The sequence below is a fragment of the Mobula birostris genome, chromosome 8, assembly GCF_030028105.1.
Source record: "Mobula birostris isolate sMobBir1 chromosome 8, sMobBir1.hap1, whole genome shotgun sequence".
NCBI classification, from domain to species: domain Eukaryota; kingdom Metazoa; phylum Chordata; class Chondrichthyes; order Myliobatiformes; family Myliobatidae; genus Mobula; species Mobula birostris.
Window position 1 is genome coordinate 32221956 of NC_092377.1, and position 26616 is coordinate 32248571.

Genomic DNA, 26616 nt, shown 5'->3' on the forward strand with positions numbered 1-26616 from the left:
CATGTCACTGAAACCATGATAATGACATCCTTAATGAGGACTAGAGGTATAACTTAAAATAATGATCCAAATTCTAAATAATAAACACTTAGCCTAAGGATCTACCCCATGAGTTGATTGATATCATTGTATCCATTGTTGCTAGCTGCCCAATGCCTCAACCCTATAGTGATGGCCAAGACCATCACTACACACGCTAACCAGAAGCCATGGATGACCGCAGAGGTACGTGCACTGCTGAGGACCCGTGACTCTGCCTTCAGAGCAGGCAACAAGGCAGCCCTAACAACAGTGAGGGCCAAGCTGTCCCGGGCCATCAGAGAGGCAAAACCTGCACACACCCAGCGAATCCACAGCCATTTCCAGGACAGCGGCAACACGCGGCACATGTGGAAGGGCATTCAGGACATCATCAACTACAAGATAACACCACCTGCCTGTGCTGGTGATGCCTCCCTCCCAAATGCATTGAACAACTTCTACGCTCGTTTTGAGGTGGAAAATGACGTGGCGGCAAGGAAGACCACCCCTCCTCCAAATGACCAGGTGCTGTGTCTTACCATGGCCGATATGAGGAGAACCCTGTGCAGGGTCAACATACGGAAGACTGCTGGACCAGACAATAATCCTGTCAGAGTGCTTAGAGCATGTGCAGACCAGCTAGTTGAGATTCTCACTGACATCTTCGACATCTCCCTGAGCAGTGCCGTCATTCCTACGCGCTTCAAGGTCACCACCATTGTCCCCGTGCCGAAGGAGTCTTTAGTGTTCTGCCTCAACAACTACCGTCCCGTCGCACTCACATCCATCATCATGAAATGTTTCGAGAGGCTTGTCATGAGGCACATCAAGGTCCTGCTGCCCCCCTCACTGGACCCACTGCAGTTTGCGTACCGTCCCAACCCTTCAACAGACAACGCCATTGCCATCACCCTCCACCTGGCCCTAACCCACCTGGACAAAAGAAGACACGTACGTTTGAATGCTGTTCATAGACTTCAGTTCAGCATTCAACACAACCATTCCTCAGAAACTGATTGGAAAGCTGAGCCTACTGGGCCTGAACAACTCCCTCTGCAACTGTATCCTAGACTTCCTGACTGGGAGACCTCAGTCAGTCCGGATTGGAAGCAGCATCTCCAATACCATCACACTGAGCACAGAGCCTCCCCAGGGCTGTGTGCTCAGTCCACTTCTGTTCGCTCCGCTGACCCACAACGGTGCAGAAATACACAGCTCGAATCACATCATCAAGTTCGCCGATGACACAACCGTAGTGGGTCTCATCAGCAAGAACGATGAGTCAGCACACAGAGAGGAGGTGCAGCGGCTAACGGACTGGTGCAGAGCCAACAACCTGTCTCTGAATGTGAAAAAGATGGTTGTTGACTTCAGGAGGACACGGAGCGACCACTCTCCGCTGAACATCGACAACGACTCCGTAGAGATCATTAACAGCACCAAATTTCTTGGTGTTCACCTGGCAGAGAATCTCACCTGGTCCCTCAACACCAGCTCCATAGCAAAGAAAGCCCAGCAGCATCTCTACTTTCTGCAAAGGCTGAGAAAAATCCATCTCCCACCCCCATCCTCACCACATTCTACAAAGGTTGTATTGAGAGCATCCTGAGCAGCTGCATCACTGTCTGGTTCGGAAATTGCACCATCTTGGATTGCAAGACCCTGCAGCAGATAGTGAGGTCAGCTGAGAAGATCATCGGGGTCTCTCTTCCCGCCATTACAGACATTTACACTACACGCTGCATCCGTAAAGCAAACAGCATTATGGAGGACCCCACGCACCCCTCATACAAACTCTTCTCCCTCCTGACATCTGGCAAAAGTCACCGAAGCATTCGGGCTCTCACGACCAGACTATGTAACAGCTTTTCCCCCCAAGCCATCAGCCTTCTCAATACCCAGAGCCTGGACTGACACCAACCTATTGCCCTCTACTGTGCATATTGTGTTGTTTATCATTTATTGTAATGCCTGCACATTTTTTTGTGCACTTTATGCAGTCCTGGGTAGGTCTGTAGTCTAGTGTAGTTTTGTGTTTTACGTAGTTCAGTGTAGTTTTTGTATTGTTCATGCAGCATCATGATCCTGAAAAACTTTGTCTCGTTTTTACTGTGTACTGTACCAGCAGTCATGGTCAAAATGACAATAAAAAGTGACTTGACTTATCTTCATCTGAGTCATCCCAAAAGGAGAAAATCAGACAATTGGTGATGAGCACTGCCATATAAAGACGCGAAAGTCCAAATTCAATACCGAAATGTCACTGAGCAGGTTAATCCCAATCAATGCACCAGTAGAAGTTGTTTCTTCAGTCTTAACATTCTTAAGCAAGTGTGAGTATCAGGAGGGGGTGCCCAAAATTCTCATCATAATATCTAGTCCTACTGGAAAATGCAATCTGGAGTACTTTTGGGGTTGTATTAAACCATATTCCTCAAGACAATTCTGCAAGTTGACAACACTCCTTTTCCAAACTGTCCCTTGAACAAGGTATTGAGAGGTCATTGCAGCTTTGGAATTTCATCCCACTGAAGTTGATAGGAGAAAATTAAGAAATTAATTTAGTGAACAAATTGATGCACACAATGTTGTTTGTTAGAGCGTATTCTAGACTAAGGGTGTATAGCAAAATATTAACTTCATCAATTAATTTCAGCCACCAACCTTCAGATCTGAATATGGACTGTAGATTAAATTTAAAATGCAGTTCTGGACAATGGGTTCTGAAGAGCTGTGAACCAGTTAATTGGAAGACCAGACAATGCTGATCTAAAATTCATTTGTGTGTCTTTAGTGTGAATACGATGAAGGAGGTGCGAAAGTTATAAGTAATTCAAAGGAAAGCATCATAGATACATTGTTAATTTAGAATTGTCCTCTGATATATAGCATATAAAATGTCATGTAATGTTGGGTCGAGCAGGCCTCTTCCTCCGAGAGAATCTCAAAATGTCTCATTTTGTCCAATAAAAAGACCACTTCGTATCTACCAATGACATCTGTCTGGTGACTTGGTTCATGCAACAACATTGTTAAACAGAATGGTCACTAATTATGTAAATTCTTCATTTAAAAAATGGCCTGGAATCAAACAACATCTTTCCAATGAAGTTTGTCCACGATAATGCCCATTAACAACTTAAAAGATTGACATTGTCAACATAGTTTATAGATTTCTCAAAACTGCTTAGCACCTTAAAAAGTTGCAATGTTTTCTTTAAATGTACTGAAGTTGTTGATAAAGTAACGATAACAGCAAGATAAATGTAAAATTGTCATTACCTTTAATAACATAGGCCTCTGCTAAAAGTCTTTTCTTATAAAGTGGTTCATCGTCAATACAAAGATCATCGATGCCTACTCGAGCATACATGCTGAGCGCATCACGATACGACCCTTCCACAAACTGTAACTTTGCTAAGGTAAGAATGGCTTCAGACATCAGGTTATGCTGAAAACAAAAAAAAAACAACAAACAAATCTGTAAGAATATTTTGTAAAACGCCCATAGTATTTGAAATAAGATCCATGAACTTGTGGCACAAATCAGTACAAAGGAGTCTGAGTTGGTAACCATCACAGAACTGTGATTCAGGGTGGACATGACTGCGAATTAAATATCCAGAGATATCAGGTAATATGTAAGGATAGGCAGGAAGGTAAGGGAGGTGTGGTAGCACTCTTAATTAAGGATGAGATCAGGGTAATAGTGAGATGAGGTAAGATCTAAGGAGTCCATCTGGGTAAAGGTTAGGAATAGTGATGAAAATAAAATTACTTGTGGGAGTTGTCTATTGGCCATCAAGTAATAATATTACAATAGGATCGGCAATAAGCCACAAAAATGCATGTAAGGGTGTCATGGTGGACTTCAACTTGGACATAGATTAGGTGAATGAAGTTGGTGAGGCAGTCTTGAGGAAGACTTCATAGAATGTACGGTGGTGCTAGAAAGTTTGTTAACACGATAGAAGTTTCTTTATTTCTGCATAAATATGACCTAAAATGAGATCAGATCTTCATGCAAGTCCTAAAACTAGATAAAGAGAATCCAATTAAATAAATAACAAAAAAAACATTATTATTGTTAATTTATTGAGAAAAATAATCCAATATTACATGTATTTGTTGGAAAAAGTATGTGAACCTCTGGGTTAATGCCTTCTACAAAAGCTATTTGGAGTCAGGTGTTCCAACCAATGAGATGAGATTGGAGGTGAGGGTTGTAGAGGTGCCCTGTCCTGTTGAATAAAAGACATACAAAGTCAGATTACTGACAGTGATGCTCTTCTCAAGAAAGATTTGTTTATGTGCACCATGCTTCAATCAAAACAACTTTCAAAGAGGTTCTAAAAACCTGAGTGTTCATCAGTCCACAGTAAGAGAAATTGTCTACAAATGGAGGAAACTCAGTACTGTTGCTACTCTCCCTGCAAAGATCACACCAAGAGCACAATGTAAAATGTTGAAGGAGGTAAAAAAAAGAACCCAAGGAAAACAGCAAAAGACCTGCAGAAATCTCTAGAACTCGCTGAAGTCTCTGTTCATGTGTCCACTATAAGAAAAAATCTGAACAAGAATGGTGTTCATGGAAGAACACCACAGTGGAAACAGCTGCTCTCCAAAAAAACATTGCTGCACGTCTCAAGTTTGCAAAAGACCACCTGGATGTTCTACAACGCTTCTGGGACAATGTTCTGTGGACAAATGAGACAAAAGTTGAACTTTTTGGCAGAAATGCACACTGCTACATTTGGAGGAGAAAGGGTACTGTACACCAACACCAAAACTTCATCCGAACTCTGAAGCATGGTGGATGGAGCATTATGGTTTGTGGCTGCTTTGCTGCTTCAGGGCCTGGACAGCTTGCAATCATTGAGGGAACAATGAATTCAAAATTGTATCAAGGCATTTTACAGGAAAATGTCAGAGCAGCAGTCTATCACCTGAAGCTTAATAGAAATTGGATGATGCAAAAAGGCAACGATCTGAAAGACAAGTAAATCAATAACAGAATAGTTTAAAAAGAAGAAAATTTGTGTTTTGGAATGGCTGAGTCAAAGTCCTGACCTTAATCCGATAGAGATGTTGTGGAAGGACCTGAAGCAAGCAGTTCATGCAAGGAAATCCACCAACATCCCAGAGCTGTAGCAGTTTTGTAAGGAGGAATGGCCTAAAATTCCTCCAAGCCGATGTGCAGGACTGATCAACAGTTACTGGAGATGTTTGGTTGAAGCTATTGCTGTACAAGGAGTCACACCAGTTACTGAAAGCAAAAGTTCACATACTTTTTTTCCAACAAGTACATTTTTCTGAATAAATAAATGAACAAGGATAATTATTTTTGTATTATTTATTTAATTGGATTCTCTTCATCTAATTTTAGGACTTGTGTGTAGATCTGATCACATTTTAGGTCATATTTATTCAAAAATAAAGAAAATTCAACAGGGTTTACAAACTTCTAGCACCACTGTATTTGTGATAGTTTTCTTGAACAGCATGCAAGTGTACCTACAAAAGAAGAGGCTTTTTGTTTTACACATTGCACTGCAGTATAAATGTTTGCGGGAACCTGGTGAGTTTACAGGAAGCAGGAAATAAAACCCAGCATATCAGTTTGTAAGTTTCAAACCTACCCGTGTTCCTGACCCCAACCACAGACCTGGCTGCACATCCTGCTCACATTCCACACTATTGAGCATATCAGAATCTGAAGCAACATAATTTTCAAACACTTGGATATGGGAATGCATTGCTTCCAGTGCTTGGCATTCTGCAATATACTGAAGCAGTAGCAATCTCCCCTGATGTGACTTCAACTCATATGTACGAAATAAAACAGTAAATTGGCAGTTTATACAGCAGATTCATGCTCTGTACTTACTTGTAGTTTGCCTCTTTTCAAAATACTGCTCAAGTGATTTTTGGCTTCTCTCATTTTGGGTTCATTCTTTTCCATTAAAGGAATGCAATCTTTCAGCTTGACTGTGTTTTCCATCAGGCACTGTTCCAAGAGAACCTCAGCAAGCAGCAGATTCCCAAAATCATCTTTATTTCGCCATGTGCAAACAAAATAACAAAACACCATTGGAACAATGGAGCATGCATATAAAGAAGTTCAATCATATTTCAGAGCCAAGAAATACTTTCCAATCCATTTATTCTTTCGCTACAACAAATATTTATAAATGTTTTTGACATGGAATTATGTCCCAAGATATTGCATGTCAATACAGAAGTGCAATTAAACTCAAAGGTGGCAGTCAGCCAAAGATAAAAAGAATTTAGGAACAATTACTCAGTTTTTAAGTGCAACTTTATTAAATGTGGGTGAAGGGAAGGGAAAGGGGAGCAAAGTCATAGGAAATGGGGAGTTTAAACAGCAATGTAGACCTGAAGAAGGCTATTAAAATAGGGAGAGTGAAGCTATAAAATAATTTAGACACTAGTTAAAGTAAACTGTTTCTAAATTTGTCTCCATTTTGCATTTGAACTTGTTGTGTGATGGCAATTTGCAAACCAGTACAAAGATTGGGAATATAGAACAGTACAGTGCAGGAACAGGCTATTCATCGCACAATATCTGTGCTAATCACAATGCCAAATCATTCTACTCCCATCTCTCTCCACATGATCTGTATTTCTCTGTTCCGCCTCTCATATGCCTGTCTAAATTACTCTTAACTGCTGCCACTGTGTCTGATTCCACCACTATCCCTGGCGGCACGTTCCAGCTGCCTTCCACTGTGTCTTATTACTTTACCTTGTACTACCTCAGGGCTTGTGTAATGATTTTATCTGTATGTTACACTCGAGTACTGAAGCATGACAAACAATCTGGAATCTTGAAGACATGCTTTTCACTGTACCTGTACCCCAGTACGTGACAATAATAAACCAATTCCAATTTTCCCTTTCGACATACAGCTATGTTCTCTCGAATTTGACATTTCTATGCTGCTCAACAGAATACAATCCACAAGATTGTCCAATCTCTCCTTATAGATAATACACCATAATTAATCCAAGTGAACCTCTCACCATCTTGAAGCTGTGCACTCTGCACCCTCTCCAAAGCCTCCACATCCTTCCTGTAATGCACTGATAAGAAATGCAGACTATACCCCAAATGTGGCCTAATAAAGTTTTATACAGCTGCAACATGATGAACTGACTCTTGTACTCAATGAAGGCTAGCATGCCATATAACCCTATCTACCTGTGTTGCCATTTTCAGGGAGATGTGGACACCAAGCTCCCTCTGTACATCAATGCTGCAGAGGGTCAGGCCATTTACTGCATACTTTCCTCTTACACTTGACCTCCAAGAGTGTAATGCCTCACTTGCACAGATTAAAAACCACCCATACGTGTCTGCAACTGATTTGTATCCTTTGACAACTAACCACAACTCCACCATTTTTTAAAATTATAAAAAAAAATTATTTACCAAAAGCATCAGAGAATACAATACCCCCACAGTTTGGGATAAAGTTAGAGCAGTCCAGTGTTAGGCATCCTATAGCAAGTGACGAACATCCAAAAATACTTTCATGATCTATAAGGCACACACCGTTTCTCTGGATGAGTATAATTCCAAAACATGCAAGCCACTTGATATTATCCAAGACAAAAAAAAAAAATCCCCTGACTGCCGTGCTATGATCACAGTGAGTGCCATGAGCAAAAAGTACTGGAATTAATTGATCAGCTCTTTCCAAACCTAGTAGAGGTTGCAACAGGAATTAGAGAAAGACAGCAGGTACATTGGAATACCACTACCTACAGTTCCAAGTCACAAACTATTCCTGCACTATTTTGTCTTCATTAAATATTTACTAATCCCAAATGCATAAGAACATAAGAAATAGGAGCAGGAGTAGGTCATCTGACCCATCAAGCTTGCTCCGCCATTCAATAAGATCATGGCTGATCTGACCTTGGACTCATCTCCACCTACCTGCCTTTTCCCCATAACCTTTAATTTCCCTACTGTGCAGAAATCTATCCAACCTTGTCTTAAATATCTTTACTGAGGTAGCCTCCACAGCAGTATTTTGTTTGAGTTGGGTCTATTCCCAATAATTCAATACTTTGATGCAGATCAAATTTGAATTATCATTTTAACTAAGCAACATTAACATGGAAATAGTAGGATGTTCAACATGAGTCAAGTGCAAGAGACTATTGAGAGCATAGAACAGTGCTACAGAGTACAAACCCTTCGGCCCATGATGCTGTGCTGACTATATAAATCTATTCCATGATCAATCTAACCCTTCCCTCCTATACAACCCATAAACTATTATTTTTCTTACAACCATGTGCTTACCTAAGACTCTCTCAAATGTACCTATTGAATCAGACTCTACCACCAACTTCGGTGGTGTTCCTGGCACCCACCACTCTCTGTGTAAATACCCACCTCTGATATCTCCCCTAAACGTTCTTCCACTCACCTTAATCGCATGTCCTCTGGTCTTCACCATTGCCATCCTGGGATAAAGGTTCTGGCTGTCCACTCGATCTATGCCTCTCATAATAGTATGCACCTCTATCATGTCACCACTCATCCTCCTTTGCTTTAAAGAGAAAAGCCCTAACTCACTCAAGATTTCCTTAAAAAAGATGTTCTCTAATCCAGGCAGCATCTCAGTAGATCTCCTCTGCCCCTCCTCTAAAGCTTTCACATCTTCCCTATAATGAAGCGAGCATAACTGAGCACTGTATTCAAAGTGTGGTCCAACTAGAGTTTTATACAGCAGTGACATCGCCTCGCAGCTCCTGAACTCAGTTCCTTGATGAATGAAAGCCAGCGGAGTGATGCCGCAGCAACAACCTGGCACTCAATATCAGTAACACGAAACAGCTGATTGTGGACTTCAGGAAGGGTAAGACAAAGGAACACATATCAATCCTCATAGAGGGATCAGAAGTGGAGAGAGTGAGCAGTTTCAAGTTCCTGGGTGTCAAGATCTCTGAGGATCTAACCTGGGCCCAACACATCAATGTAGTTATAAAGAAGGCAAGGCAGCGGATATACTTCATTAGGGGTTTGGAGAGATTTGGCATGTCAACAAATACACTCAAAAACTTCTATAGTTGTACCGTGGAGAGCATTCTGATAGGCTGTACCACTCTCTGGCATTGGGGGAGGGGGAGGACCGAAAGAAGCTGCAGAGGGTTATAAATCTAGTCAGCTCCATCTTGGGTACTAGCCTACAAAGTACCCAGGACATCTTCAGGGAGTGGTGTCTTTGAAAGACAGCGTCCATTATTAAGGACCCTTATCACCCAGGGCATGCCCTTTTCTCACTGTTACCGTCAGGTAGGAGGTACAGAAGTCTGAAGGCACACACTCTGTGATTCAGGAACAGCTTCTTCCCCTCTGCCATCTGATTCCTAAATGGACATTGAATCCCTGAACACTACCTCACTTTTTTTAATATACAGTATTTCTGTTTTTGCATGATTTTAAACTATTCATTATACGTACACTGTAATTGATTTACTTGTTTATTTATTTTTTTATTTTATTTTTTCTCTTCTAGATTATGTATTACATTGAACTACTGCTGTTAAGTTAACACATTTCACGTCACATGCCAGTGATAATAAACCTGATTCTGATATTCTTTACTACCCTATCAACTTGCACTTTGAGGGATCTAAGGACATGGACCCCAAGACAGCTCTGTTCCTCCACACTACTAAGATCCTGCCATTAAACTCATACCGCACCTACAAGTTTCATCCGCCCAACTCTGGGTCCTGTCTAAATCCTGTTGTAACCTAAACACCCTTCTACACTGTCCATAACTCCACCTACTTTTGTGTCATCTACAAACTTATTAACCTATCCTTCACTTCCTCATCCAAGAAAATAATAAAAACCACAAACAGCAGAGATCCCAGAACAGATCCCTGTGGAACACCACTATCCACCAGTTTCCAGGCAGAAAATACTTCCCCAGCTACCGCCCTCCCTGGGCAAGCTAATTCTGAATCCCACACAGTGAAGTTTCCATGGATCCTGTGCCTCATGAATTTCTGGATGAGACCATCATGGGTAACCTTATCAAACTCCTCACTAAAATCCATATACACCACATCCACCACTCTACCTTCATCAAGTTGTCTTGTCACCTCCTTGAAAAACTCAAGTAGGCTCATACGACACAACCTGCCCCTCACAAAGCCAAGCTGACATGCTGACTATCCTTAATAAGAAACTGCATTTAAATATTGTCCCTAAGAGTCCTCTCCATTAGTTTGTCCACCACTGATATAAAACTCACTGGTCTATAATTCTCAGGAGTATTGCTATCACCTTCCCTGAATAAGGGAACGACATTTGCCATCCTCCAATCCTCTGGAACTACTCCAGGGAGGACACAAAGATCCATGAAATTTTGCTACATTTAAAAAACACTGTGAAAAGAATTATGCTGCATTCAAGTATTATACATTGTTAAGACCTATTTATCCATCTAAATAGTACAGTAGTACCCTCAAGGAAGATATAAATTTCCCTGTGCATTAATGCCTGCAAACAAAGCATGACTTGGCAAGAACACTTTGTTACCAAACTCCAAGTTTAATAAATGATGCCATTATATTGTTAAACCCACAAAAGCAGATCAAATTCCTTAACACATTAAAAATGAAGAGCACCTTTCATTACTGCAGACAGTCAAAGTCAATATGAAGATATAATGAAACTGCATCCGAAACTTCCCAGGCTGATATGAATGCCCTCAGAAATTTCTGACAAAGAACTAAGTATGTTAGGAAATGTGAAAACTCATCCTTGTCCTCCTTTAAGTCTCTGCTGTCTCCAACACCATCAACAGTTTCAACAATGTCTCTTCTGCTTTCATATGGTCAGGAGTGGGGGTGTTCACTGATGATTGTGTGTAAGGGTCATCAGAAACAGAAAATGAAGCTGCCCAAAAGTTGGATGAAAGAAAGAAATAACAATTTCATCTTATAAGTTCCAGCAGGAGCAAGTTTTGTTGTCTATGTTTAACAATTCAACAACTTTACCATTCCCAAATCTCCCATTGTCAACATTCTGAGCGTCAGAAAGTCAAACTGGTCCAGCTATCATTAGATACAAGATCAAGTAATCAGGTATTCTGTGCCAAGTATCTCAACCCCTAGTTTCAAAAGGCAAAAGGCAGAATATTGCAGCATCAACATTATCAAGGAGAAAGCAGCCTGTAAGACTGACCAGCACTACTTGTTGCATCACTGCTGCAGTATAGGTCATCTAGAAATGGCAACGCACCACAACTCAGTACGAAACCTGCAGCCTCTACCACCTCAATGACAAGAGCATCAGGCCTTCACCTGTAGGTACCTCTCCAAGTCACACACCATCCTGTCTTGGAAATGTACCATTGTTCTTCATGAATGCTGAGCCTTAATCCTGGAACTGCCTACTCTACATCAGGGCAGCAGCAGTTCATGCAGTCTCACTATTAGCTTTTCAAGGACACTTGGAGTTTGGCAATAAATGGTGGTCATGCCAGGAAAATTTACATACCATAGGTAGAACAAGTAAGCAACAGCCCTATTAGGAAATAATTGTGAAAAATATTCAGAGGTAAGAGAAGTACTGTATTGCGGCTCTTCTGCGAATGTAAACACTGCAAGTACAAAAGTTAATTATTTATGCGATCAGTACACCTTCAAGTTTCTTCAGATCAACAGGCAACACAGTAATTTGTGCAAATCTTCAGCAGACCTGTATCCCCATACATTATCTTTTCCCTACTTCTCATTCTTGAAATGTTATTAATTACTTAAATTAATAACATTTAAAAGACCTAAAGGTCAACATACTGCTCCAGAAAGAAAACGCATGTTAGTTAGAAATAGGGAAAGAAAGTTAAGTATGACTGACCATTCTCTGGAGAAAGTTGCTTCACAAGATTTTGAATTTTGTCCCACTGACATTCTCCCCTACATTTTTCTATTTCCGCCTCCAATTTGTACTGTGAAAAAGATATTCTGGAAGCCATTGCAATCTGACTGAACCACCAAAAAAGGAACTGCAGCCAACATGTAAATCAGAAACCTGCGTCTGTATGTTCCCGCCGAGCACGCTGGGAGTTGTAGTTTCAAATGTTTCCCTCCCCCCTCTCACACACACACACACACACACACACACACACACACACACACACACACACACACACACACACACACACACACACACACACACACACACACACACACACACACACGAAAATATAGCTAAACATAATCTTGTCACAAAGTTTCATGGTTACCAGATGTTTCAATCGGAAAATGCTAATTAAAAACACAAACAGTTTTTTTTCTTAAAGCTCCTGCAAAGCTACTATAAATTAATAACTCATTTTACAATACATGGATTAAATACTTAAGTATATCAAAGTACAAATGCTAATAGTATAAAATGTATATTGACCATTATGTGATCTTCGTTACTAATTTTATATATTATAATATATATATATTTGTGTGTGTCTGTATGTGTGTGTGTATACATTTGTGCAATTACTAAAATTAACTCATTTTCACTTCTGTAAAATCACTAGACTCCATTTACAGCTTCAATTTCTGTTTAGCAGAAACTCTCCTCAGTGCCTTTGTTACCTCTAGATTCAGATTTTTCTAAAGCAATCCTGGCTGATCTCCCCATCTTAAAGCTCTGTGCTCTTGAGGTTATTCAAAGTTCTAATGCCTGTGTCCTAGCTCACATCCAATTCCATTCACCCATCAATCTGTGCTTTGAAACCTACAATTAAGCAAGATATTGAATTGAAAATTCTTGTTTTCAAAGCTCACATTGCCTCATCCCACCATACCTTTGTAATCACCATCAGCTCTATATCCTTTGAGATTATTGCACCTTGCTTAAATCCTACAGGGAACAACTCCCTATCAGTACCCCCAACAATAATCATTTTGCACAATCTTTATGTCTGTTTATCCACTTATCCAAATAATAGATATCTTTTTAAAATGTCTCTTAAAAATGATGACATTTAATTGCCTGTTTGCACGTGTGTAGAGAGGAGTGGAAAGGTTTTCACACACGACTACTCATTTTTTGCAGTACATTCAGTTAAACATCCCATTTTCCCATCCCTGCTCTTTTTCTAATTAATAATGTTTCCTTGCTGTTACTTCTATGCTGCTTACTGTTAAATCCATCAGAATAATAGATCAAAACAACACAGTACAGGTCTTTCAGCCCACGAATTGGACTGACCCTTTAAGCCACTCTAAAACCTCTTCCCCCACAAATAGCCCTCCATTTTTCTTTCATTCACTGGTCTATCTAAAAGTCTGTTAAATGTCCTTAGTATTTATGCCTCTTGCAACATACACTTCTTCACATAGAAAACCCGCCTCTGACATCCCCCTATACTTTCTTCCAAACAGCTTGAAGTCCCTCATATTATCCATTTCTGTCCTGGGAAAAATGTCTCTGGCTGACCACTCTGTTTATGCCTCTTATCATCTTATACACCTCTATCAAGTCACTTCTCATCCCCCTTCACTCCAAAGAGAAAAGCCCTAGCTCACTCAACATAGCCTCACAAGATACGCTCTCTAATTCAGGCAACATCCTGGTAAATATACCCTGCGCTTCCACAAGGCTTCCTAAGGCTTCCACAAACTTTCTAGAATGAGGGGACCAGGACTAAACACAACACTCGAAGTGTGGAAAAGCTGGAGGTTTGTACAGCTGCAGCATTACCTCACAGCTCTTGAATTCAATCCCCCACTCCAGTTACTGATCATTAAATATTGGAGATTTGAGGAAAATCCAGGAAATTTGGCAACTTGGGTATTACATGGTGGGTGTTTGCAGTTGCCTCTGGGCCTAAGGTATTGCTGCTTTTTAACTTATTGGTGGTAAAACTGTGTTTAAAATTTTCACATTATTAACATACACAACCAGCTTATCTTAATGTGATTTTAAAGGTCATCTTTGAAATGTGTGGATCTTTGGAATTTGTAAGTCTGCTAACTTCCTGTCTATCCCCAGTCACCCTGTATCAGAGGCGGCAACTTTCGGGAGTCAGATGACTGCATGTGTAAGAAACTGGAGCAGCAATCCAGATGCTGGCAGTATTCAGCAGGTCAGACAGCATCCATGGGGGGAAATGGACGGTCAACATTTTGGATCAAAACCCTTCAGCTAGACTGATAAGGAATCTCCATGTGAAACATACTTGTCCATTTCCCTCCACAGCTGCTGCTTAACCTGCTGAGATCCTTCAACATCTTGGCTGTTGGCAACTCCCCTGTAGATTCTAGGGATTAGAGATTAATTTACATGATTTTTTTAACCTTTTGTTTTATTAGTTTAAAATTATTGGTAATTAAAATAATGGATTTTGACTGGATGAGGTTTCTGTAGGAGGAAGATTATGTGATGTTTCCAGGATAAGCTAGTTTGATGTCAGGCAATCAAAATGTACAGTTGCTGGCAATCTCAAATAAAGGCAAAAAATGCAGGAGAGATTCAGCAACTCAAGGAAGCAACTGTCGAAAGAAAGCAAAGTTTAATATTTCAGGCCAAAGACCCGTCTTTGGATCAAGGAAAGTAAGAAAATATGTTCGATATAAGTTTCAGAGAGGAAGGTTTTGCTGAGGGAAGTGATACCAGGGTGGCCAAGGTGTTAACAGAGCCATCTGTGTAACAGATTAGAGGGAAGTTAGAGAGAGAAAAAAAAATAGACAAAGGAACCTGTTAAAGTTCTAGAATGCAGTTCAGAGCTGCTTCTAAATCTAAATCCAAATAAAAATGCTGGAATTATCTGGCAGATCAGGCAACATATGTGGAGAAAGACAACTGAGTCATATTATAAATGGATATTCTTTTAACAAGGCTGGCCAGTTCTGATGCCTTCAGAAAAAGGCAAATTGTTTGAACTTTAGTTTCACCACATGCAGGTGAAATGCTGTTCATCAAAGCTTATACTCAACCTCATGATAGCCACAGATACAGCAGAGTGGAAGAGTGTTTGAGAATTAAAGTGCCAGATATAGCAAGAAGCTGAGAGGCATTGTTGTGGACAGAATTGAGGTAGTTCACAAAACTCGACTCTTAAGGGCGCTGAGTGTAATTAACTGGGTGAGGCACATGTGAATCCCTGCAGTTTGGATTCCTGGTCAGTTGCTCTAAAAGAGCAGGTATTGCATCTTCTATAGCTGCTTGGAAAAATGCAATGAGATGGAAAGTGGTTGATGGAGTTACAAAAGTAGACCCAGGGAATTTGGAATGTTGAAAGGGGACAATTCATCTGGTATCAAAATCTCACTGAAGGTGGTAGAATTGTAAAATCCTTCCAAGAAGACTCTGAAGAATGGTCTGCCTGACCAGAAGACCACAATCTGTGTAGATTGGACCATCTCCACCTCACTGATAATCAACTCTGGCACTCATCAGAGGTGTGTGCTTAGCCCACTGCTCTACTCCCATGACTGTGTGGCTAGGCAGAGCTCAAATACCATCTATCAATTTGCTGATGCTACAACCATTGTTGGCAGAATCTCAGATGGTGATGAGAGCCTACAGGAGTGAGATATACCAGCTGGTTGAGTGGTGTCACAGCGACAACCTTGCACTCACTGTCAGTAAGATGAAAGAGCTGATTGTGGACTTCAGAAAGGTTAAGACAAAGGAACACACACTAGTCCTCACAGAGGGTTCAGAAATGGTGAGGATGGTCAATTTCAAGTTCCTGGGTGTGAATATCTCTGAAGATCTAACCTGGACCTAACATATTGACACAGCTAGAAGTAAGGCAAGACGGTGACTATATTTCATTTGGAGTTTGGAGACATTTGATTTGTCACCTAAAACACTCGCAACTTCTACATAGGTACAGTGGAGAGCATTCTGACTGTCTGCACTACTGTCCGGTATGGGGGGAGGGGGTGTGGAAACTACTGCACAGGATTGAAGTAAGTTGCAGGGAGAGGTAAGTTTGGTCAGCTACATCATGGGCATCCAGGACATCTTCAACGAGTGGGGCCTCAAAAAGATGGCGTCCATCATTAAGCACCCCCACCACCCTGAGCATGCCTTCACCTCCTTGTAACCATCAGGGAGGAGATGCAGAAGTCTGAATGCACACACTACACGATTCAGGAACAGCTTCTCCTCTGCCATCCGATTTGTGAGTGGACATTGAACTCAGGAACACTACTTCACTTTTTTTTCTATTTTGCATATTTATTTAATATAACTATTATATATAATTTTTGTAATTTACATTTTTCTCTCAATTGCATTGTACTGCTACCGCAAATTTCCTGACATATGCTGGTGATTTTAAACCTGATTCTGATTTTGATTCTGACCTGAGACATTTTTTGTGTGTTTCTATGGCCTTGCTGAGTGTTTTCAGCATTTTGTTTTTTTTTTAATTTTAGATATATAGCTTCAGCAGTTTTTATTTCTTTATTTTCTTGTATCGTATGGATGTTTAATTCTGCTTTGAAAAAAAGATCACTGCTCCTCCACTTACCAGATTAATTCGATAGGCTAAATCTTACTACAATTCCCAGAGATCCTTACGAGAGTATGTGTGACGTGTTGGACGTATTCGTTGACGTAACCATTCACAGTATCTATGACAACGGGGGCCTAGGCACGTAATGGTGACAGAGACGGCGATGAAGGCTGCTTTGGAGTGAGCGGTCATTTCAGCGAGGAGGATGCCTCGGTCGAGGTGATTAGATAACGATGCAGTCTAGCAGCTTCAGCAGACTGGTTCAGTCACACACGCGGGCTGCACGCCATCCCAGTTGGCAACCACGGATCTATGCAATTTCTTGTTCATTCCCAGCCACAAACCGATCTGTTTAATTCAAGATCTGCATTTACATAGCGCTTTCCAAGTCCCTTTAAGTTTCCAAACCCCTAGACAGGCAATAAAATACCTTTAAAATATTATTTCATGTAATATCGGAAACACGATAACTAGATCGTGCACCATAGATATCGTGTGTGACGGATACGCTTTGCAACCCTGGAATGCATTGTAGCGATGCTGGCTGGCAGGGTAAATAATCTTTAGGGCGCTAGCCATTTGGGGGATTGTGAAAATGCTCCTGCTAACCCGCCTTTGCATCTTTTAATCCTGCTTTTCTGCCCTTGTTTAACTTGTGGAAATACTATTTCATTATTTGGCTTGTATTCACTGCACAGGGTTCTGCAGCCGCATAAACACGATCCCGGGTTTGATTTCCAGCCACAAATGCCTGCAGCGTTTACGCGTGTTTTGTGTGACTGTCTGGGTTCTACCCGAAAATGTTCTGTTTGGTGGGTTAATTGGTAACTGTAAATCACCTCTAGTGTAGGTGGATGGTAGGAGAATCGGGGTAGTTGATGAGAAGAGAGGTACGGAAATCGGTGGGTTAATGTGATTGCTCTGAAAAGTAATATAGACTAAATGGGTCAAATACATAAATTAGATGGGGTAAGTGACCTTCTATGTCGTACAAAAATCTGAATTCTCAAATTTCTACCCAGTTCTATGAGTAGTAAAAGAAAACTAATATTTAAAACCCTGTTTAGGCCACATCTGAAGTATTGCATACTGTTCTGGTCACCCCACTATAGGAAGGATGTTGAGGCTTTGAAGAGGGTGCAGAAGAGGTTCACCAGGTTGCTGCTTGGTGTAGAGGCTATGTACTATCACAAGAAGATAGATAAACTCGAGTTGTTTTTTCCGGAGCAGCGGAAGCTGAGGGGAGATCTGATGGAGGTTTACAAGATTATGAGAGGCAGTATCTGCTTCCCAGGGTTGAAATCTCTAATACCAGGGAACAAGCATTGAAGGTGAAAGGGGGTAGGTTCAAGGTGGATCTGAGGGGTAAGTTTTTTACCCAAGAGTCGTGGATGCCTGGAATGTGCTGCCTGGCATGGTGGTGGAGGCAAATACCTTAGAGGCTTTTAAGAGACATTTGGATAGGCACATGGATGTAAGGAAGATGGAGGGGTATGGACATTGTGGAGGTAGGAGGGATTAGTGTTACGGTGGTTTTGATTTGCTTTATAGCTGGTCGGGCACAACATTGTGGGCCGAATGGCCCTGTTCCTGTGCTGTACTATTCTGTGTTCTATTTACTGCTTAGTCATTGCATAGCCATTGAATTAATTTGAAGTGCTGATGGTATTTCATTTGCAAATATTGCAATAAATATGTGCAAACCAGAACTAGTTGGTAATTTTGCTTGTATCATTGAATGCTGTATGGGAAGCTGAGTAGTCACTGCACCCTGAGTAGTGTAATAATATGAGTTATATCCATAAACATGGCCTTACTGAATGAGAGTAAAGCTGTTCCTTTACCTTTTGAAATACTAGTTTCTTACATCTCTTTATGATTGGCAAGGGTACTGCAGAAGAAGAATTTGTCAAATATGGCAGAGATTGCTTTTAGAGTAGTACATTGTAGACCCTACCCAGGAACAGGCTATGTAAAATGTGATCTTATGTAATGTAAGGATTAATAAGGGATCTTGTGGTTACAGGTAGTAGGGATTATAATATGATAGAATTCCAAGTGCAATTTGTGAGTGACCAAATGCAATTTGACAATAAACACCATGGTCTATAACCAGAATCTTAAATATACATAAATGTGCACAGTTATAACAGTATGAGGGAGAAGTTGTTTAAGGTGAAGTGGGTTAACAAACTAAGAGACAGATCTGTAGAGGAAATATGGCAGGTATTCAAACAACTGGTCTACAGTGCTCTGCAGGAGTGTATTCCATGAAAAGGAGGGATTCCATGAGAAAGAGACAGAATCTGTAGTTAACCAAGAAGGTAAAGATTTATATTAAATTGAAAATTGGGGCATAAAAATGGCAAGGGTGTTAGGCCAAAGGACTAGGACAACAGCATTTTGACTTTCATTGCAAAAGGATTAGAGTTTTAAAATAGGGAGGTTTTATTGCAAGTATTGGTGAAGCCTCACCTGGAATACTCTGCAGCATAGTTTTGGTCCCCTCACCCAAAAAAATGTAGTAATATTGAAGACAGTATAAAGGAGGATTCATCAGTCTAATTCCAGCATTGAGAGAGTTGTCCTGTAATGAGCAACCAAATGGTTTGGGCCTGTATTCCTTGGAGTTTAAAAGAATGAGTGGTAATTGTATTCCAACATATTAGTTCCCAAGGGGGATTGACAAGGTAGATGTTGGATTGTTTTTATCATTAGAAGAAGAGTCTCAAGCAAGGTGACATAGCTCTAAGCTACTTACTGCTCACTTAAAAATTAGGTAAATTGAAATTTCTTCTTGCAGCGTTTGGTGGATGCTGGATCATAAGAAATATTTAAAGTAGAGGTGAATAAATATTTATTAGATTAAAGAATAGAGGGGGCTGAAGAAATAGCACAGAAAAGGAATTGAGGCCATCATAGATCATATTAAATGGTGGGTAGGCAAGAAGACCTGATGATGACCTACTCCTTTCCCTATTTTCTTGTGTTCCTGTGATGTAGAGTCTGTTCAACCCAATGAATGTGCCCCTAACATAGGGACAATTTTACAGTTGCCAGTTAATCTCTGTGGATTGTGGGAGGAAATGGGCACATTTGGAGAAAAGCCTGAGGTTACAAGGAGAATTAGTAAATTGCACAAAGATTGCACTAGAGGTCAGAATTGAACTTGAATCACTGGAGTTGTGAGACTCCTGCACTGTGCTGCCATAGATGAAGGAACAAAGTTATACGTTCTCATTTTAATTGCATCACTTCACATTCTCTAGGACTCAATAGCATGAAGAGAATCAAACATTGTGTTAAATATCTGCTATTTTTTTAACAAAAGCCTAATTATTTTATCTGGAGATATAAAGGAAAAATGTAAAATTCAAATGAGTAGCAGTAGTTTTACAGCACTTATAAACCTAAACAAAAATCAATAATGGTAATAAGCTTGTGCTGAAGAGTTTGTTGTATCTCCCCCAATATAAGTTGGCGTAACTGTCCTAAAATCATTTGCTGTGAGAAAATGAAATAATACTTTGCTGCATTGACTTGTCTAGCAATATTCTTTTTGTATGGACATTGCTTTTCACTTGCAGTGACACTCTGTGGGACATAGCTTTGGCTGAAGTTTCTAAAAAGAACGAAAATGAAGATAACGTGGAAGCCAGGGAAAGATCTGTATTTTTCTTGGGAAATAAGAGTGGGGTAAGTTGTGTGGACCACTTTCAAAGCTAAAGAATTTTTCGCAACATATTTTCCCCAACTGTCGGCCCTCTTGCCCCTGCACACCACCTCCTTCTCGCCACCCCCCCACCCTCACGCACACACATACTTTCCTCACAAATGGACAGAGAAAATCAAAGGCCTAAAATTAGTCGCTCATGTGTTTGCAAATGCCAGATAACAGTGAAAGATTGATAAAGAACGATTGCTTAAAATAATAACATTATATTATGAATACTAGGAGTCTGAATTTAATTTTTAAAAACTGCTAGAAATGCATAACCAGGCAGCCTCAATGGAGAGAGTAAAATATCAGAGTTAATGGGCTGAAATTCAGTCAGCATAGCCTTTGTCTCACCGTTTTTCCCAAGGTCAGACTGTGAATGCCCTAGCCTTTGGTGATTGCATAGTTCTTTAAGTCCTACCAGCCTTGCTGCTTGAGGTTAAGTCAGTAGCAAGCATCGTTTATTAAAGACGAATGGTGCAAATCAAACATTTATTTTTTTTGATTATTTGAGAAGTTCAAGTATTTTTTAAATAGAAAAACTTAAATTAGAAGTGCAGGATGAGCTGCCTCAACAACTATCGTCCAGTGGCACTAATATCTACTATGATGAAGTGTTTCAAGAGGTTGGTCATGGTTAGAATCAACTTATCTTAAGCAAGGACCTGGACCTGCTGAAATTTGTCTATCGCCACAATAGGTCTACAGCAGATGCAATCTCACTGGCTCTCCACTCAGCCTTGAATTACCTAGACAATAGCAATACCTACATCAGGCTGCTATTTATTGATTACAGTTCAGTGTTGAACACATTCATTCTCTCAGTTCTAATCAACCAAGCTCCAAAATCTGGGCCTCTGTACCTCCCTTTGCAACTAGACCTGGACTTCCTCAGCTAGAAACCACAGTGTGGATCAGAAGTAGCATCTCCTCCTTGCTGACAATTAAAACTGGCACTCCTCAAGGATGTGTGCTTAGCCCACTTCTCTACTCTCTCTATACCCATGACTCTAGCTAGACACAGCTCATATGCCATCTCTAAATTTGCCAACCATACATCTATTGTTAGTAGAATTTCATTTGGTGACACAGGAGCGAGATAGATCAGCTGGTCGAGTGTAGTCACAACAAAAACATTGCACTCAACATCAGCAAGACCAAAGAATTTATTGTGGACTTCAGGAAGGGGAGTTCAAGGGAAGACACACCAGTCCTCATCAAAGGATGAGCAGAGGAAAGAATAAGCAGTTTCAAGTTCCTGGGTGTCAACACCAACATCTCTGAAAATCTGTACTGGGCCCAACATATTGATGCAATTACAAAGAAGGCACAACAGCCACTATATTTCATTAGGAGTTTGAGGAGATTGGTATGTCACCAAAGACACTCAAGAATTTCTACAGATATACTGTGGAGAGTATTCTAAATGGTTGCATCACTGTCTGGTTTGGAGAGTATTCTACAGATATACTGTGGAGAGTAATCTAAATGGTTGCATCACTTGTCTGGTTTGGAGAGTATTCTAAATAGTTGCATCACTCTCTGTCTGGCCACTGCCCAGAATGGGGGGATAGCTGCAGAAAGCTATAAACTCAGCCAGCTCCATCATGCTTCCCCAGTTTCAAAGGGCGATGCCTCAGAAAAGAGACATCCATCATTAAGGACCCACATCACCCAGGACATGCCCTCTTCTCATTAAATGCAATATAAAGAAACTACAACAAACAGAGACATAAAGGGATTTGGGAGTCCTTGTGCAGGATTCCCTAAAGGTTAATTTGCAGGTTGAGTCTGTGGTGAGGAAGGCACCACAGTGTAATGAATGCAGTGTTAGCATTCATTTCAGGAGGACTAGAAACTAAAAGCATGGGTGTAATGTAGAAACTTTATAAAGCACTGGTGAGGCCTCACTTGGAATATTGTGAGCAGGTTTGGGTCCCTTATCTTAGAAAGGATGTGCTGAAACTGGAGAGGATTCAAAGGAGGTTCACAGAAATGATTCCAGGATTGAATGGCTTGTCACATGAAGAGCACCTGATGGCTCTGGGCCTGTATTCACTCGAATTCAGAAGATTGAGGGGTGATCTCATTGAAACCTATTGAAAGGTGAAAGGCATTGATAGAGTGGACGTGCAAAGGATGTTTCCTATGTTGGGAGAGTCTAAGACCAGAAGTCTCAATCTCAGAATAGAGGGGCGTCCTTTTAGAATGGAGATGAGGAATTTCTTTAGCCAAAGAGTTGTGAATCTGTGGAATTCTTTGCCACAGGCAGCTGTGGAGGCCAAGCTTTTATGGATATTTAAGGCAGAAGTTGATAGATTCTGGGTTGGTCTGGGGATGAAGGGATGTGGAGAGAAGGCAGGAGATTGGGGCGGAGAGGAAAATTGTATCAGCCATAGTGAAATGGTGGAGAAGACTCAATGGGCCAAATGGCCTAATTCTGCTCCTGTATCTTAGGGTCTTATGGTCTCATTGCTACCATCAAAGAGGAGGTACAGGAGCATCAAGACACACTCAAATTTTTCAGGAACAGCTTCTTCCCTTCTGCCATTTTTTTATTCTCTTTTTGCACTACTTGTTTACTTTAATTTTTTATATACTTATTGCAGTTTAATAGTTTATTATGTGTTACTTCTGCTGCAAAACAGTAAATTTCACAACATATGCCAATGATTGTCAACCTAATTCTGATTTTGAATTGTGAAATAATTAAAAACTTAAATATACAGTTAAGTAAAGAAAATGTACAAAAATTGCACCTTTTTGATGAAAGTTTGGGATTTTCTTTACCAGTTGAATAGGTAAGACCACAGAGCTGACTGTGGTCTTCAGGAAGAGTAAGATGAGGGAACAAAGAAGGAGCAATTTCAAGTTCCTGGGTGTCAGTGTTTCTGACAATCTAACCCGGTCCCAACATATTGATGCAGCTATAAAGAAGGCAAGACGGTGGCTATATTTCATTATGAGTTTAAGGACATTTGGCTTGTCACCAAAAACACCTGAAAACTTCTACAGATGTACCGTGGAGAGTATTCTGACAGGCTGCATCACTGTCTGGTATGGGAGTGGGGGTGGGGTGGGGGCTACTGCATAGGATCGAAAGAAGCTACAGAAAATTGTAAAATTAATCAGCTGCATCTTGGGCACTAACCTCCATAGTATCCAAGACATCTTCAGGGAGTAGTGCCTCAGAAAGGCAGAGTCTGTTATTAAGGACCCCCCCCCCCCCCCCATCACATAGGACATGCCCTCTTCTCATTGTTACCATCAGGAAGGAGGTACAGAAGCCTGAAGGCACACTCAACGATTAAGAAACAGCTTCTTCCTCCCTGGCATGCAATTTCTAAATGGACATCGTACCCAAAACTACGACTTCACTTTTTAAATTATTTCTGTTTTTACACTATTTTTAATCTAACTATTTAATATACATATATACTTATTTCATTTTTTTTCTATATTTATCACGTGTCACATTGTACTGCTGCCACTAAGTTAACACATTTCACAACACCCACGATATTAAACCTGGTTCTGATTCTAATCAGTTCTGACCTCCAGCTCAATTTCAATGCAAAAATGTGCAGTCAAGGAAGTTCAGAATGTACCATCATACACTCTGCAGCCAACTGTTGGTTCACCACAAAAACCCCAACTAGCTGATTCTATCACAATTAATATGGTCTCAACTCATTTCTTTGGTCTCATAGTTGTAGATACCTGGCTAGGAGAAGTGAGATACTTATTAATACATCAGAGGGCAATGTATCAGAGGGTGTGAGTTTCCCCTTAATTGCTTTTGCGTTGGTAGAGGACCTTGATCTTGCTCATGTTGAGTGCAATACCTGCCCCTCCTGCATTACATTGTCTATGACCATAAAGGTTCATGGTCGGACTCCAGAAATCTCAACCACTTCCCTTATGTCAGAAGCTACTTCTCGGCATAGGCAGACATTGATGATAAAAATGTAACACTACCTCAACGTGCCTGGGCAATCTTTGGTCAGATGAGGAAAAGATATTTGAAGATCAAATCCTCACTGCCCATTGATTCCCAGGAATTCCTGGCCCTTGACCATACAAAGAAAAAGAAGCATTTGGGATGAAATTGAGAACCTTGAGACCAGGCATTCATTACAGGCAGACAGACATTCTGTTTAGATAGCAGAAGGAAGGAAAAATACAAACTGCCTATCCTAAGCAATAGACACAAAAATCTGGGGGAACTCAGCAGGTCAGGCAGCATCTATGGAAATGAATAGATAGCTGACATTTCAGTCCAAGATTCTATCTTGTCAGCGTTCACCTATCTGGAAATATATGCAACTTGCTGATTAGCCAGCGTGGAGCCCATAAAACTAAAGTAGAAGTAATTCATCCTTATTATGAGGGAGTGTTTTCCCATGTATCTCGTGGTGCTCAGTCCTTATGATATTATTGGAGGTTAATATAGTCATACTTTATTGATCCCCAGGGAACTTTAGTTTTGTTACAGTTGCACCAACCAAGAACAGAGTATAAATATAGCCATATAAAATCATAAATAATTAAATAATAATATGTAAATTATGCCAGGAAGTAAGTCCATTACCAGCCTATTGGCTCAGGGTGTCTGACCCTCCAAGGGTGGAGTTCTAGAGTTTGATAGCCACAGGCAGGAATGACTTCCTATGACGTTCTACGTTGCATCTTGGTGGAATGAGTCTCTAGCTGAATGTACTCCTGTGCCCAACCAGTGCATTATGTAGTGGACGGGAGACATTGTCCAAGATGGCATGAAACTTGGACAGCATCCTCTTTTCAGACACCACCGTCAGAGAGTCCAGTTCCATCCCCACAACATCAGTGGCCTTACGAATCAGTTTGTTGATGATGCGGGCTATTGTCCTTTTGATTGCATAATTAATATAAATAATTGCATTGACTAAAGTTTTATAATTAGCATGTAATAATCAAAATCAAGATTATTTGTTAGCAATGGGTTTATTCTGTTTTATGACATGAAACTTGTTATTTTGTGGCAGCAGGACATTGCAGACATATAATTACTATAAATTACAAAATCAACATTGGGAAAAAAAGGAATAATGAAGTAGTGTTCATGAGGAAAACTGTTCCTAAGTTATTAAGTATGGGTGCCCAGGCTCCTGTACCTCCTTCCCGACAGTAGTAATAGGAAGAGGGCGTGTCCTGGATGATGAGGGTCCTTAATAATGAATGTTTCCTCTTGAAGTTGTTTTTGGTAGTGAGGATGATTGTGCCCATGATGGATACATCTGAATCTGCAACCCTTTGCAGCCTTTTCTAATCTTGTGCATGAAGCTTCCATACCAGACTGTGGTGCAACCAGAATGCTCTGCACCTTGCATCTATAGAAATTTGCTAGTTTTTTGGCTAAATTCCTCGAAGCTGCTACTGAAGCATGCCTTCATCATGATTTTATCAATATATTGGGCCCAGGACAAATCATAAACAGAAATGCAGCTGGCAGAACTGGAAAGAAAATAAATGATTAATATTATACCTTCAGAACTGCTGGTGAATTGATTATGGGGAGCAAGGACATGGCAGACCAATTGAATAATTACTTTGGTTCTGTCTTCACTAAGGAGGACATAAATAATCTTCCAGAAATAGTAGGGGACAGAGGGTCCAGTGAGATGGAGGAACTGAGCGAAATACATGTTAGTAGGGAAGTGGTGTTAGGTAAATTGAAGGGATTGAAGGCAGATAAATCCCCAGGGCCAGATGGTCTGCATCCCAGGGTGCTTAAGGAAGTAGCCCAAGAAATAGTGGATGCATTAGTGATAATTTTTCAAAACTCGTTAGATTCTGGACTAGTTCCTGAGGATTGGAGGGTGGCTAATGTAACTCCACTTTTTAAAAAAGGAGGGAGAGAGAAACCAGGGAATTATAGACCGGTTAGCCTAACGTCGGTGGTGGGGAAACTGCTGGAGTCAGTTATCAAGGATGTGATAACAGCACATTTGGAAAGCGGTGAAATGATCGGACAAAGTCAGCATGGATTTGTGAAAGGAAAATCATGTCTGACGAATCTCATAGAATTTTTTGAGGATGTAACTAGTAGAGTGGATAGGGGAGAACCAGTGGATGTGGTATATTTGGATTTTCAGAAGGCTTTTGACAAGGTCCCACACAGGAGATTAGTGTGCAAACTTAAAGCACACGGTATTGGGGGTAAGGTATTGGTGTGGGTGGAGAGTTGGTTAGCAGACAGGAAGCAAAGAGTGGGAATAAACGGACCTTTTCAGAATGGCAGGCGGTGACTAGTGGGGTACCGCAAGGCTCAGTGCTGGGACCCCAGTTGTTTACAATATATATTAATGACTT

General features: G+C 40.7%; 2 protein-coding genes across 6 annotated transcripts in view; one reads left to right on the forward strand and one right to left on the reverse strand.

The window, feature by feature from the left end:
* Positions 1–12072, reverse strand: part of LOC140201218 (tetratricopeptide repeat protein 7A-like) — a 260896-nt gene extending 248824 nt beyond the window's left edge. The window contains exons 1-3 of the mRNA XM_072264960.1: positions 11933–12072; positions 5909–6072; positions 3304–3472 (exon numbers count right to left, since the gene is read on the reverse strand). Coding sequence (XP_072121061.1) covers positions 3304–3472; positions 5909–6072; positions 11933–12050 — 451 coding nt within the window. The 5' untranslated portion in view covers positions 12051–12072. The remainder of the gene's footprint in view (positions 1–3303; positions 3473–5908; positions 6073–11932) is intronic.
* A 4601-nt stretch (positions 12073–16673) lies between these two features.
* Positions 16674–26616, forward strand: part of dync2li1 (dynein, cytoplasmic 2, light intermediate chain 1) — a 50961-nt gene continuing 41018 nt past the window's right edge. For all 5 annotated transcript variants that reach the window (XM_072264966.1, XM_072264970.1, XM_072264968.1 and 2 more), the window contains exons 1-2: positions 16674–16766; positions 20135–20243. In XM_072264966.1, the coding sequence (XP_072121067.1) occupies positions 16753–16766; positions 20135–20243 (123 nt within the window). In that variant the 5' untranslated portion in view covers positions 16674–16752. The remainder of the gene's footprint in view (positions 16767–20134; positions 20244–26616) is intronic.